The sequence below is a fragment of the Lepidochelys kempii genome, chromosome 2 (genome assembly GCF_965140285.1).
Source record: "Lepidochelys kempii isolate rLepKem1 chromosome 2, rLepKem1.hap1, whole genome shotgun sequence".
NCBI lineage: Eukaryota > Metazoa > Chordata > Testudines > Cheloniidae > Lepidochelys > Lepidochelys kempii.
This window is the reverse complement of record NC_136381.1, coordinates 262,049,500-262,065,543: the sequence shown is the minus strand read 5'-3', so window position 1 is coordinate 262,065,543 and position 16,044 is coordinate 262,049,500. Positions and strand designations below refer to the sequence as shown.

General features: G+C 43.2%; 1 protein-coding gene across 12 annotated transcripts in view; it reads right to left on the bottom strand.

The window, feature by feature from the left end:
• NKTR (natural killer cell triggering receptor) overlaps window positions 1–16,044 on the bottom strand; it is an 80,169-nt gene that overhangs the window by 45,476 nt on the left and 18,649 nt on the right. For 11 of the 12 annotated variants that reach the window (XM_073334786.2, XM_073334787.2, XM_073334788.2 and 8 more), the window contains 2 exons: window positions 5,356–5,430; window positions 1,831–1,938 (listed from right to left, as the gene is read on the bottom strand). In XM_073334786.2, the coding sequence (XP_073190887.1) occupies window positions 1,831–1,938; window positions 5,356–5,430 (183 nt within the window). Of the gene's footprint in view, window positions 1–1,830; window positions 1,939–5,355; window positions 5,431–16,044 lie in introns of those variants that run through there. The other variant, XM_073334790.2, reaches the window with a different exon arrangement.

The following is a 16,044-nucleotide window of genomic DNA, read 5'->3' as shown; positions in this document are numbered from 1 at the left end:
GCATTTCTGTTATTAATACAGTATTTGACACAAGAAGTTTTATTCTTAGCATTGTTTTTAGAACGGGCGCATCTGATGTCATCCTTCACATCAAGCCCAGGGTTGGGGCTCGCAGCCCCGCAGCTCCACACGGGGTCGGGGCTCGCAGCCATGCGTCACAGTTGGGGCTCACAGGCCAGCGCAGGGGTCAGGGCTTGCGACCCCCAAAGGGGTCGCGACCCCCAAAGGGGTCACGAACCCCAGTTTGAGAACCAATGTTGTAGACAAGACAGAAAATCACTTTTGCTTTATCGCGTTATATCCGAATTCGTGTTATATCGGGGTAGAGGTGTAATATGAATTAAAGGGATACACTCAAGTATATCAAATACCCAACATTTAGATTTTGTACAAAAGTTTTATGAAGTCTTACATGAAGAGTTTCTTTTAATTTCATGAAATATTTTTGTTTGGCTTTAAATATTCCACTATGGAGTCTGCAACCCAGACATTTGCACCAGTGATGTAGTTCACAGTCCAATAAAGCTTGCCCTGGGGATGGAGAGGACTGGAAAAAACTCAAGTGAGGCTCCAAAGCAGTGGTGGGTAACCTGCGGCCTGTCAGGGTAATCCGCTGGCGGGCCGCGAGACAATTTGTTTACATTGACCACCCACGGGCACGGACGCCGGCAGCTCCCAGTGGCCACGGTTTGCCGTTCCCGGACAATGAGAGCTGCAGGAAGTGATGCAGGCTGCAGAGACGTGCTGGCCGCTGTTTCCCACAGCTCCCATTGACTGGGAACAGTGAGGCGCGGCCGCTGGGGGCCATGCTTGCGGACAGTCAATGTAAAACTGTCTCGCGGCTGGCCTGCCACTGGATTACCATGACGGGCTGCAGGTTGCGCACCACTGCTCAAAAGGCTACTCCTCTCCCTTAGTACTTAAGGATCTCCAAACAGGAGGAAATAGGAAAAATGTAGCAGCAGGTATCAGAGAAGAGAAACAAACAAGGTTGACAGCTTTCCACGCTCACAGAAACCCAGCTGTGGCTCAGATGCCACAAAAGTGAAAAAGTAGCTACCAGTTCTTTCAGAGCAACCCTGCTCTATATCTGTCCCCTAGCTTCTTCGTTGGTACAACGTACCTGCAGAGGCAGCCTTTTACCAGTTGAGAGAGTTCAATCTGCAAGGCCAGTAAGTAAGAGTGCAGCGGTAAAGAAAAATCCACTTTGGGGAGGGCAAACATTTTAAGGAAGGGCTGAGGGAGGGACCCTAAGTTGTGTGTATATTGGGGGAAAAGAAGCAGAACAAGTCCTTGTTGCTTTGAATTTACATTTGGAGGCTCATCCAATACGTATTTTCAATGCACCTATCACCATTGTACTTATTCACACAGTTACATCCCTTTAATGCAGTATTGTACCAGCACAAAAGAATCAGAGTTAACATTACCAGCATTGTCCACACTACGTAAAATGCAATAAGGAAAAGATTTAAAGTAAATTAGATTTAAGGTGTTTTCTTTAAACAACAAAAGATAGCGTTAGCAACTCAGGCAAGGAAATCTGTGTTTTAATACTATATATTTTTAACATCTAACAAGAACAATTTAGAACCTCAGTATCAAAAAATACCTAAAGGGATTCTTATGGTATTCCAAAGACTCCACAATATGTGCAATTCTAAATGTAATCTTAATAATAATATATAAGAATGAAAAATAATGTAATATTTGGTTTTAATATCTACAAAGTATAAAAACATTTAAGGAATTTTCTGGCAGTAATTTTAACTTTGTAAATTAGAACTGCAATTAAATCTCTTAGCACAGAGAAAGAATTTTCTGTTTTACCTTCACTGAAGTCTCCACCCTGAATCATGAAGTTTTTAACCACACGATGGAAAGTAGAGCCTTTGTAACACAGCTTTTTTCCAGTTGTTTTTCCAATTCCTTTTTCACCTGGTAAAAGGAAATGTAAAAAATAACCACCACCAATTTATTTGCTAAAAAAGTCAAATTACTGCCAAGCCCTTAAGCAGGGATATTTTTTTTCTGGGAAACTCAGAGCTTAAGAGAAGCCATCAAAATGGGGAACGTAAGACAGCCTCATACAGATAAGGAAAAAGGGATGAAGCCCCAGATACTACGACAATGCCCACAGCATCTGGTCACAGCACAGACAGTGCACCAAAGAGTATTTTAAGGAGGCAGACCGAGGAGGACAGCAGCAGTGAGCACTGCTGCAGACAGGAACTATCTGCAAAAAGGTGATCATCTCCAGAGAGTTCAGAACGGCCTTTGTAACAAAGAAAGGCAGTTTATAGGCAAAGCAGCTTTACAGAAGGCAGTTCAAGCAAGTACCGGTGCATTGGGCCCCTACTGTAAAATGGGGCCTCCTCCCAGCACCCTGCAAAACCACAACAGGGCAGGGGAAACTCTCCTCTTGGGGTCCAAGGACCCATGGGAAAGAAATTGCAGGATGAATCCAGTCAGAGTCTGAAGCCTGCACAGCAGCTGCAGAATGCAGGGACCAATGGACACTGATGTCAAACTGCTTTCTGCGGTTCTTTCTGAACATTATCTTCCTGTGCCGATTCCCTGTTTGCTCCAGTTCCCTCCCAACTGCCTTCCTCCTGGTCTCCAACCCATTAATCTCCTCCTAACATAATCCCAAAGAATTTAAACACAAAACAAAACAAAAAAACTGCAGAACAAATATGATAGTAGTAGCCATAGTATTGCTCACTCTGCTTGTATATTTTATCCCTTTTCACTTACCCTTTGTCTGTCTTGTTTGGTCTCACTATAAGATATTCGAGGCAGGGACTGCCCCTTATTCTGTTTGTACAGTGTCTAGCATAATGAGTTCCTATTCTCAGTTGGTCCCAATGCACTACCATAACGATGATGATGAAATAAATAAATAAATAAATAATAGGAACTGGAGGGAGAAATACATGGGGCATCACTATGGATGGCTCAAAAAATTAAAGTTTTAAAGCTATCAGTTCCCCACCGGGCCATATGTTGGAAGAATGAACCCAAGAGGAACAGAGATGGGTATTTTTGAAGAAAACAATTTTCTCAGCAGAAAACTATTCTAATCCAGGGTTTACTGTAAAAGATTAGAGTATAATCATGCCCTACCAAAGAGAGAAAAAAAGTGTGAAAAGTAATGCACAAATATGAAAATTAAAGACCATGTTCCAGTTTCCCCACCACCTTTGGATAGGTGATTATGGACCTCCCCTAAAGCATTTAACAATTCTAGATAACAACTGGCGTTTCTGGAGAATGTGCTAACCTCTAATATTAATAATAATGCTGGAGTTTCCCTATTGAGAGGGCATGCAAAGATGTCCCACTGAGGGGAAAAACCTGGTCAACAGAGTAGGTGTGCATGGCTAGGGCTCAACTCTATGCTCTGAAATGAATTTGTCTAATGGAAGCAAGTAAGTCTTCAACAAGACACTGTGTCTCAGGTTAACTAATCCGCTGTCTATTTAATTCCAAAACAAAAAAAGGCAACTGAATCCAATCGTGTGAATGAAAAATTCTACACTGCCGGCCAAATGAATACTCTTCTTGGTTAAAAGAAAAAAAAAAGCAGTTAAATGCACAGTAATCAGAAAAGCAGAAAAAGAGATGATAAAATACTAGAGGATTGCACACTTTACTGCTTACGTAGGACGAGCTGCACACCCAATGAGACAGCAGCATTTACACTGCTTCCTGTGATATGTACATGCATTGGGAGGGGGCACCAGAGAGATTCCTCTGTCTGCAGCACCAAATGGATACACTGGGGCCTGATTTTCTTTTCACAGCAGTGGAAATTGGGCTTTCATTGACTTTGGTCAAAATCAACAGGGTTATGCCTACTGATGCCTAGAACATCCCCTAACATTTCAAAATTGATCTGATGTTCAGCACCACAACCCTTCAGGCCATGTTACTGCTAAGGAGTCAGCAGAATTGTATGTTACAGGCAGGTGGTGGGAGGGGCAGAAACAGAGTCTATCCCTGAACCCGAATGCCCTACCCTTAACCTTGTAGATCTCCACCCACATGAGAACCTAAAAGCACTTTATAGGGCTGAGGAAATTCACCTTCCTGCCTCCTTGGGCCAAGAGGAGAGAATGTAATAACACTTAATTTCTTGTCAGTTCCTGACACTTTGACCCCCTTCTGTTCCCCCAGACTTGTAACCCAGACTTGTAACCTCAATGTTGCCTTTTACTCTCACACACATTCTCACCCCAAACATCCTGGCTGCCACTGAATCATCTTTATTCTCCATCACAAACGCAATCCCAACAAATCCTGACAGTTCTGCTTATATAGGCCAAGCTGTATACCCAACAAGAAAGAGCAGCCTATTAAGCTGCTGCCGGTGATGTGTGTACACAAGAAGCAGGGAGTGACAGAGATTTATGTCTGCAGCACCACATGGGCATTCTGTGGTACTGACTAGTGGAAATCCGGCTTTTCCAATTTTCACCAAACTCAGAGTTCTGCCCATTGATGCCTACAACATTCCCTGAAATTTTAAAATTGATTGGATGTGGTGTTCAAAAGTCATCACATTATATACACAGAAGGACATGCCCCTGAGCTGAGTACAGGGTCTCACTTTACTTAGCCAATAGGCCATACAGATAAACATACTGTTAGCGAGAAAAAAGCTGATAGTTAATGTTAAAACACTGTCTTAAAATCTTCTTAGGAGGTTTATATATTCAAATATGTGAAAAATATCTATGTATTTCACACAGTGGGATGAGATTTCAGAATACACCTTTTGTCAATTGCTCCACTCAAGTTAGCTTTTCAACCCTCAAAAGCTGGATCAGGAGTATATGCAGTCTCAACTAAACAGCAATGAGTTACTGAAAATGAGTAATTCATCTATGCTGCCATTCCCACCATAAAATAAATGTGAGTAATGCTACATTGCTAGTGCTCTGATCTCCATTTTCAGCTGTCAAACCCATGCATAACCTTCCTATAGTCCCCAATCCATTCTCTGGTACCAAACCCTCACAATCTTTTATTCCCCTAACAAGCACCAGGCAATAACCCATCCGCAAACCCCCCTTACCAATCTAGTATTCTGAATGTCCTTGAAAACTTCTAAAAACACACCTGTTCCACAAAACCTACCAGCAATAATATCCACCACTGTCTGTTCTCTGTGTGGTATGCATTTATGCATTTAGATTCTTAAATTTTGGGGGCTGGAATTGTGCTCTTTGTTCACGGTATTCTGCACATTACATACTACCAAACCAATTATGGTGCTGTAGTTAATACTAAGAAACAACTGTAATGATAATTAACAATAAATGATTGATAATAATGGGGAAAATTACTTACCTGAACATAAGCAAAGAAAGTTTTTGCAAGTTTTTGGACATACATCTGAGAACAGCTGAAACATAATTCGACCAACTGGAAGAAAATAAAAGTATATGGTGTTACAAAGTTTTCAGTTTGCCAATTTTTTGTCATAATAAACAAGTAAGCATGATTTTTATTTACCATTTCACTGAAAATGTATTTTAACAAGCAGACTGAGAACTGAGCAAGTTCTGAAAATGTGGTATTAAAATAAGTGGCTGGAAAGAGAACAGTGACTGGAAAAATTTACCTGAAATTAAAAATTAAATAACTTCACCATATGTAATTTATGAAAAATCCTAATCACTTAATATTGGCTTGAAATTAAGAAATAAAGGTCAAATTATATCTACAAAAATATTTTATCTTGTTTATAACAACGGTTTTGAAACAAGGCACCTAAATTGCTTTATGCCTTAGATAAATATTTTCAGTATCACAGGGGCTGTGGGAATATTTTTTAAGGTAGCACACTTTGTACAAGGATAGATAAATTTGAAGCTGTAAAGGTTATTTATATTTCGTTATCACCCAGAGGCCTCAACTAGATCAGGGCCCCACTGCATGAACTACTGTACAGATGTAAATCACAATCTCTGGCCCAAAAAGCTGAGTGCAACACCTAACTAGCTGCTTTGAGACAGCTTTTCTCTTTTTGCAAAGAGAGCTGCACAACTTCCATTAACAATAATGGAAGAATCATGGAAACAGAATAGGACTTGAAGAGACCTTAAGATGTCATCTAGTTCAGTGTTTCTCAACAACCAGTCTGTGGAGCAGCAACGGTCCGTGGAAGCCTCCTTGCCGGTCCCTGAGATTTCCCTGACACAGTTTAGGAAGGCAGCAAGCTGGTCTCTGGTAACAAAAAGGCTGAGAAACACTGATCTAGTCCATCCCCCTATTCAGGCACAGGCCAGTCACACGCATTCTTAGAATTAGGGCTCAGAATAAGTGGTAACTTATGGTGCCTTATATCATTACTTTATCTAGGCACATATTAATATGTTCGAAGGCACAAAAAGTTTTTTTAAAAGAAGTTTTCATATTTCATTTTGTATATTCCAAGCTACCTGAAACTGCATTCTGTAAACCAAAGATCTGCAAACATTGTTTATGAACAGTATAGTGAAACGCACAATTTGCGAAACAAAATTCACTTGATAGACTTTATTATAGCTTGTGAAATAAAAACCACAAAAACTAAATCATTGTCAAATGTTATACAGATCTTTGTGATAACCTATTAAAGAGTACCCTCTAGTGGTATAAAACAGTAACACTTCAACACTGACTGTAAAAGCAGCAAAAGATTGTATTGCTCCTAGTTTGCTGAAAAGTTACTATGGAATTAGTTCTACTGTCCTGCCATGAAAAAAGTCTCTTGAAATTGACACTGAAATTATTCTATACTGTGGCATCTAGGAATATTTTCAGATAACTTCCTTTCTAAGAAATTCATTAAGTTTTAATTCTGATTGTCAGAAAGTCTTCCCAATAATTTACTGGTTTGGAAAGTCAGGAGATTCTCTACCTTAGTGTGGGCACAATGGTTCATCCAAGACAGACTGGAATGCCCCACCTCCCTCCCTTCTCCCACCAGCAGTCAAGGAAGAGAGGAGGGGAAAAAAGAAAGATGAGCTCACACTTCAGCAGAATTTCCCTCCCATTTGCTTGAAGTTCCCTTCACAGGACCAGAAGCTGCTCCTGAACCTGGTTAAGCGCCCTTTTTTTAATATTAATCCTAGCTAGAATGTTTTTAGCAATTTTTATTAACATTAGTTAATAAACTATTTTGCTTAGTTAAGAACACTTGTAAAAGTCTTGTATGTAAGATTTACTGGTTAGTTTAATCTTAACCATCATTATGCATTATCATTATTTTTAATTCCACGTCCTTCGTGAGAACTGTCTCCCTTACGGCATCATGACAAGGGCCAAGGAGATGTGTAAAAGAATTTGTTTAACACATTAAACTGTAAAAAGAAAAGGAGTACTTGTGGCACCTTAGAGACTAACCAATTTATTTGAGCATGAGCAGTCTCTAAGGTGCCACAAGTACTCCTTTTCTTTTTGCGAATACAGACTAACACGGCTGTTACTCTGAAACCTGACATTAAACTGTGGAACTCATCATCACAAGACACCACGGAGGTCAAGAGTTTAAATGGATTTGGAAAAAAAAAAATCAACATCCATAGTTACATTTGATAGTATAAATAAAATATTTCTAGAAGAAAAACACTTCCTATGGAGGTAAATTATTCCATTATTGTCCACAACAGCATTTTTTCCATCTTGAATCATCTGGTACTGACCACTGTTAGAAACAAGATACTGGACTAGATGGACCATTGGTCTGATGTGGTGTGGTAATTCTATGAATATTAGAGCTCAAAACTGAGAATTTATAATAGAATAAAAAGACTACCCATCCTCATAGTACCACTAGAATATATGTTAATGAATCTAACTCAACTACTGTATATCCCAAATTTTGAACATTTTTCTTCATCAGCTTCCAATATTACACCATGATTTTACTTTGTTTGGAACACCTACAGTCAGACCAGTGGCTCTTCATAGTTGTAGACAGATATTAAAAAGTACTTAAATAACTAAAGATAGAAAAAAACTGCATGGTTTGTAGCAGCATAGATGTAAATGGTACCCAGCAAGGAAACAGTTTCATTCAAGCAGCATTTCAAACATAAAGGCAAAAACAAATATTGCACATTTCCCCTACCAGATAAAATGTTAAGATGCTCTTAAATGTTGAAGTAACTCTGTCCCAATAATTGTTTTTTTAAAAGAGTGCATAACAAGGGTATAATTAAAGACACATGGGGGAAGAATTGGGACATAAGTAAGTCTCCTCCTTAGATGAGCCCTGTTCTAGGAGCTAAAAAGTCACGATGTTGGGCATAGTATAACAAAGCCTTGTACTGATTTGAACAAAACTTTAAAAAGCATCTGTCACGGAGTCCCCGGGCGATGCTCTGGAACTGCTCCCTACGAAGCCAGTCAGGACTCTGGGGAAGTCTCCTTTCTGTGAGCAGACTGCAGGACACATAGCTCACATAACTTCCAGCTTCCTGGGTCTGACCTCGGAGCATTCACCATCCTCTGCCGCTCCGTGTGCTTCCCACAGCGAGTCCGCCCAGGCGGGCTCCTGGGGAAGCCAGAGGGTCCTGCACCCCAACTTCGCAGTCAGATGTGACTCTCAGCCAGCCAAGGTTTATTAGACGACAGGAACATGGTCTAACACAGAGCTTGTAGGTGCAGAGAACAGGACCCCTCAGCTGGGTCCATTTTGGTGGGCAGTGAGCCAGACAACCATGTCTGCACTTCACTCCATGTCCCCAGCCAGCCCCAAACTCAAACTCTCTCCAGCCCCTCCTCCTCCGGGCTTTGTCCCTTTCCCGGGCCAGGAGGTCACCTGATTCCTTTGTTCTCCAACCCCTTTAGCTGTAACCTTGCAGGGGGGAAGGGCCAGGCCATCAGTTGCCAGGAAACAGGGTGTCGGCCATTCTTTGTGTCCAGACCCCTGCACACACCTGCCCTGCAACGATCATACACCCTTATCCCACCACCTAGATACTCAAGAACTGCATAGGGGAAACCGAGGCACCCCCACACTATTCAGAGGAAACATTAAGAACAGTCCCGCTTCGTCACATCATCTGTTATCTGGTTTAAGTGCCCTGCCACAAATTAAAAATTCATTTCTTAAAACAAACAGTCTCACGTCCATCCACAACACTGGACCAACCAAAACTATGGCAAACAAAGACAGCCCTCTTTCCCCATAAACACAATTCTCCCTGTATCTCCCCCAAAGCTAGTGAAAATAGCTGGGGATAGGAACAGGATGCAGTCAACTTGAAACAGCCAGGATGGGCAACTGTGATGGAAGGATATCTGCTCCAGGGCTCCCTGGGTATGTCTACACTGCAATAAAATACCCACAGCAGAGTCGCGGCTGGTCCAGGCCCGCTGACTTGGGCTTTTGGGGTTTGGGCTGCGGAGCTTAACACTTCAGGCTTGGGCTGAAGTCTGGTCTCTGAAATCCAGCAAGGAGGGTCTCAGAGCCCAGGCTCCAGCAAGAGGGGAAATGTTGACACTGCAATTTTCAGCCCAGCAGCCCAAGCCCCTGAGTCAGCTGACCCAGGTTCTGAGACTCGGTGCTGTGAGTTTTTTATTGCAGTGTAGAACACACCCCGAGGCCAGAAGGAGATCTGGGTCAAGGGCAAGCATCTTCTCTACCCTTCTAGGAATTCAACATTAATATTGGGAGATGGAAGAAAGACATACAAACTTTCCTTACCCTGCCAGTAACCCACTGAGGTTCACCAGCTAATGACTCAAGGAGCCAGAGCCAGAGGAGGGCATAGTTGAGGGATACTGCGAAGAGCAGAGAGAGCAGGGGTGTTGAAACTGTCTCAACCAGCAAACTAAAGGAGATTCAACAAGAACAAAGCTGGTAGCAGTATTTTTAACACGCTCCTGTACTGTGAGGTCAATCTGAACAGTGTGTGCAGCATCTCTGTCCATACTCACAAACAAGTGACTGAGTCTGGAATGACTGAAGCTCAGCTGTTCCAAGCCCTGCAAAACTAAGGAGTTTCTGGAACATTACAGTACTTAGTCCTGCAAAATTCTCTACTGTAGGTAATGCTAAAGGTGTCTTTGATGTCAATACCACAAACCAATCCCATGGATTTAGAGCTCCTATAGCTGAGGCTGTCATAATACCCAATTTGCATTTTCAGATAAATTATTGAGAGCTCTCCAGAATAGGACAAAGCCCTCCAGTTCTCTTACCTATAAGAAGATAATGAAAGCATAACAACTCCCTTCTTCAATGCTTCTGAAGGACCATTTCTGTTGTAGAAGAAGTTTGAATTTGTCCCCTAGCAGATTCTTTATCAAATAGAGATCCTTGAAAAAGGAGTATGTATTAATCTGGTGGTATGCAGTGGAACTGTATAGAATAGCCTCTCTGAATGATTTCAATTACGCACTTATCAGAGATCAGGCTAATCCAGGGATGGGCAAACTACGGCCCGCAGGCCACATCCAACCCACGGGACTGTCCTGCCCAGCCCCTGAGCTCCCGGCCCCTACTGTCCCCCCTCCCCCGCAGCAACACTGCCACGCAGGCAGCACAGCTTGCGCCCACCCACCTCCCAGGCTTTCAAATAAGCCTGTCCTGCCGCTGAGCAGTATGGTAAGGGTAAGGGTAAAAGGGGGGGGGGTTTGGATAAGGGGCAGGAGGCCCCAGGGGGCAGTCAGGGGACAGGGGGCGGTTGGATGGGGCAGAGGTTCTGGGGGGAGAGGGGTGGTCAGAAGACAGGGAACAGGGGTGGTTTGTATAGGGGGTGGGGCCCCAGGGGGGACAGGGAGCAAAGGGGTTGGATGGGGTGGGGTCCTGGGGGGGGGCAGTCAGGTGACAGGGAGCGTTGGATAGGCGTGGGAGTCCCAGGGGGCCTGTCAGGGGGCAGAGGTGTGAATAGGGTTCGGGGCAGTCAGGGGACGGCGGGGGGTTGGATAGCGTCCGGGGGCGATGGTTGGGGAAGGGGGGCCCGGGAGGGGGCAGGGCCAGGCTGTTTGGAGAGACACAGCCTTCCCTACCCAGCCCTCCATACCATTTTGCAACCCCGATGTGGCCCTCGGGCCAAAAAGTTTACCTACCCCTGGGCTAATCCATAATGCAGTAGAACCCCATTTATCCAACCCTCCATAATCCGGCTCTGTATTAAATGAACAATGAGCACACATAGGTCCAGAAGTGGGTGATCTCTCCTGTGACCTCTAGATGGCATTGCAGCTTCGTGCTTTCCCATTCTCTGGATTATTTGAATTTTTGATTATCTGTTCTGGCCTGGTCTCAATTAGATTGGATAAATGGAGTTCTGACATACCAAAATCAAGACAAAGGGTCCCCAAAAAGGGGGCAGATGGAGAAAATAAAGGGAAAAATGCAATGGTTGGTTCAGGGTTTTCAAGTGCATTTTCAAAGGTTTTGTTTGGAGATGGCTCTAAGGTCACAAAAGACGACAACCTGTGGGTCTGTTTACTGAATTTCAATTTTTGCCTTCTGAATTCTTTTCTGACAGTCCAGTGCTGGAGAAAGCTGACATGAACTGTGGTAAATAAAGGGTGCTCTTCTTTTAGAGGATTGTTTACACAGGTGCACACATTTCAAAGTTGATCCAGGGTCCCTTGCTTTCTCCCAAGTCTGACTGTACAAGTTCTGAAGAAGCCAGATTCCTCTACTTCCACCTGTGTGTCCAGTGACTAACTGATGTGCACCAGTCTGTCAGCTCATTTTATGATGATAGCTCCAGAATAAACAGCTACGTGTCTGATGCAATGTAAACTGCTCTTAGAAGAATGCCTCACTGCTTTCTGACCTTCCAGATATTATCTCCTTTACCTCTTCCTGTAGTTCTTCCAGAATACAGCTTGACAGATTGCCACACAACAGATAAATGGTAGCTGAATATGGCTTTTACTGTAGAAGATCCTTCTTTCTGACACCACTGTAGCCTGTGGTGGTTTTGATCTTGTTTTTTTCATTTGCCAGGGACATCAGAAGAAAAGGAGTCTGGGTGTTGGGGGGAGGGGGAGAAGGGGGAATCCAATCCTCAAAGAAGGACTTGCTATAACAAGTCTGTCTTCTGCTAAACTAGTGGGATGGACAGTGTTATCCATAAACCCTTGTTAGGATCCATAAGGACTGCATTGAAAGGCAGGGTCAGTCTGCTGGTTGATGAAGTTTCAAGATCTTAAACTTATGAGCCTTTTCTTCAACTGTGGAAAATTTGAAATCCAATGGACCTTGTGAGCAGATCTTAGAAGGATTTAAATCTGCCATGATTGACGCTGATATCATCTCCAGCATAACACTCTCTAGAGAAGAAGAGGCCATTAAGATTATGGTTTACAACCTTGTCCTTAGGACAATTTCTTTGCCTATGGATTCTGAACGCATCCTCGACAAGATGCATAGGTGCTTTGGCAGGGTTCGAGGCTGACCTTACAAGTGCTGATGCAGCATGCAGGAAGATACTCAAGAGCAATTATTTGTTACTGCACTGATTCTTAGGTTGCTGACCTTATAACTGCAAATGCCATAAAGAGCCAAGTGACTCATAAAGAACAGCCTCCCCATAAGGATAAGAATGGAACAAATGATCCCAACTCTGCAAAAGCGCTCAGCGTGCTGAACAATTATTCATTAATAAAAGAACATCCCTCCCTCAAAAAAATTATAGACACAGTAGTTAAACAAAACAAAAAACAATAAATCAGTGGTCAGAAATCTTGTTCCTATATCTGCAAACTAAGTACAACCAACTGTGCTCCAGATCATTAGAAATCCATGTCTGGAGGTTCCTGTTATCAACTTGGTTTTATTATGCAAAATAATAAGTGATAATACTTAGCTTTTATAGAGCACTTTACAAATATCATTACCCCCATTTTGCAGAAAGGCAAACCAAAATACAGAGAAATGAGGTGAGTTGCTCAAGGTCGCAGAGCAGGTCAATAGTAGATCCAAGCTAGAATCCAGCTCACCTGACTCACAGTCCAACACCAATGCTGACTGCTTTTTGAAAAACATCCTACCCTCAGCCACAAACTGAGATGGTGTTTCACATTGCAAACCACTGCACTACATAGAGAAAAGTGGTCTAGTGGCTTAAAAGTCCCTGCTGTGACTATGAATCCCTGTGGCCCTTGGCAAGTCAACTATGCCAAAATTTTCAAACCTGACTGCATAACTTTAGGCATCTAAATGCACATTTGAAAATGCTGGCCTTAAGGACTATTTGCTTCAGACTATCCATAAAATGAGCACAGAAATTTACCTGCCCACTTCACAGAGCCATTGGGAAAATACTCCTGGGGGAATTCTGTGCCAAAAAATTAAAAATTCTGCACATGATATTTTAAAATTCTGCATATTTTATTTGTCAAAATAACACAATATAATCATACCAGTTTCAATTATTGTTGGTAATTTATTTCAAAATATGTCAGCAAGTATGTCTGTAACAATACAGACAGCTAAAAAGATTCAGGAAATGCGTTTTGACAAATATATTTCTTACTAGGCATATTAATTTAACAGAACTCTGAGTAATAACTCATTTAAACTACAATACAGAACCATATTTCCCATACCCTTCAGAAGCAGTGCAAAGGCTTGGGGGAGTCAGGGGTAATGGAGGAGCTGAGAGAGAGGGAAGTAATTGCTGGGAAGGAGCCTGGGTGTGAACTTTGAAGGTTGTTGGGTATGGGTGAGAAAAGTATGGAACAGGTTTTTGGGGGGTGGGGAGGGATTGTTAGGGAGCTTCCCCCATGCAGACCCTGGCTGACCCATAGCCTCTCCCATTCAGTAAAGCACATGTGCCCCTGTCCCCATGTGTCTCTCCACCCCCATGTGTCCTTGCACCCCCATCCATGTGTCTCTCCACCCCCAGACACCCCTTCCCCATGTGTCCCTGCACCCCCTATCCATGTGTCTCTGTGCCCTCACTAAGCCACCCCCTTGTCCTCATGTGGCCCTGCACCTCCTTCCCCCTGTGCCTCCACTCCCATTCAGCCTCTGCCCCAGTCTGTCCTCCCCCACTAGCCCCGGTCTGTCACACTCTCCCCTCCCTCCCCCAGCATTCCCATGCTGTCTTCTCTCCCCACCCCTCCGCTATAGCCCGTCTCCTGACCTGGCCCAACAGGCACTGCGAAGAAGGCACTGCAGGCTCTCTCTCTTCCCTTGCTGGCCAGGAGCTACTGCTCTGTTCTATTGCCACAATGCCCTCTGGTGGGCAGAAGGCAGAACTTTAGCAACTTTCCAGCAGAAGCTATTTTCTGCGCAAAAAATTAAAAGTATGCACAGCTCATTAATTATTTGTGAGCGCAATGGTACAGAATTCCCCCAGGAGTAGGAAAATAAGAACGTTTACAAAGTTCTTTAAACAAAACTACTTCACAGATGTATTGTTGTCTTTAGCCCACAACCCAATTGAAAAAGTATATCAATTGCCTACATACAATTTAATGGTGTAGCCAATGCTGTGACCAAAAAAGCCTGTTTTTAACTATTAAAGTCCAACCTACACTAACTAGAGAAAACACATTTTCTGCTGGGATCCATGTAGATGAGTACGTACAGCTTCTTTCACAGCCTGTTCTATTCCTATGTTGCCATTTTCCTAATTGTACGGCTCAGCAACAAAGCTGACACTTTTCCTTTTAGGGCTTGTCTATACGATGAGTTAGTGTGTGCAGCAAGCTGGAGTGAAAACTTACAGAGCTCCAGTGTGCCATGCAATTACTATCTGTGTGGACCCTGCTACTGCACACTGAAAGTTCCCTCATGTATTTTGATAGACTGCAGTACATGAAGCACATGAGGGAACTTTTAGTGTACAGCAGCAGGGTTCATGCAAGAGTTAGTGCCCAGCATGCTATAGCACTGTAGATTTAAACCCGTTTGCCATGCACTAACTCATTGTATAGACATGCCTACAGGCAGCTGAATACAAAGAGGTATTTAATAGCTGTGCAATCCCCACTAGTGAGCCTCACAGCCTGAAGGAATTTCAGGATATCACAGAGTTCTTAGCAGCAGCAAGATGTTGCAAAGTGCTGTCTTTCTGGGCATGACTGGAATTGTGCAGGAAAAAAACATATATGGTAGCATGCTGCCCACAAAACATGTTCAATATGTGGAGAGTGGCATTTTAGTGCGTGACCACTTTGTGACAGTGCCCCCCATAAGACTTTATGGGAATATGCTTATGAATATATATATGAGAGAGACATATGTTCCATGTTACATATATAGGACATAACTGGAATATGTTCTATGTTACATATGCCATGTAACATATTGCTGTAAAGGTTATGATCTACTGAATCTATTAATCCTATTTGTATGTATGTATCATTTTTGTATTCAAAGTTATGAATATTGGCAGTGTACTGGCTTGATTTTATACAGGGTAAAACGGATTTATTCAGGGTTTGGCCCTCATTGGGAATTGGGCAACTGAGTGTCAAGGACAAGACTACTTCTGATCCTGCTTTCCTCCCCAGTCAGCTTAGGACTTCAGTGCCCTGCCTCATTTGAGCCAGACCCGCTAGCCTGCTGCAAACCCAGACCCAGGTCTGAACCACATCCCCTAACAGCTGTAGACTTAACCGAAAGCAGGTTACAGAAGTGTGCCTGTCCTTGACACTCAGATGCCCAACTCCCAATGGGGTCCAAACGCTGAATCAGGGTCCCCAACGCAGCATGCCCCCGGGGCAGTTCTGTGTGCCTGCAGGACATAGCACTGCTGAAATGGCTGCGGCCGCCAGAGAACTGCCCGCCGAAATTCCGCCAAGAAGCGTTGCCATTTCTCGGTACTATTTCGGCTGAGCCGCTTCTTTACGCTTCTGCTTATCAGCAGCATTTCAGTGGCGGAGTATATGGCACCCACCACAGTCTTCTGGGAATAGGAATGTGCTATTCCCACAGAAAGGTTGGGGACCACTGCCCTGAATAAATCTGTTTTACCCTATATAAAGCTTATACAGGGAAAACTCATAAATTGTTCGCCCTCTATAACACTGATAGAGAGAAATGCACAGCTGTTTCCCCCTCCCCGGTATTAA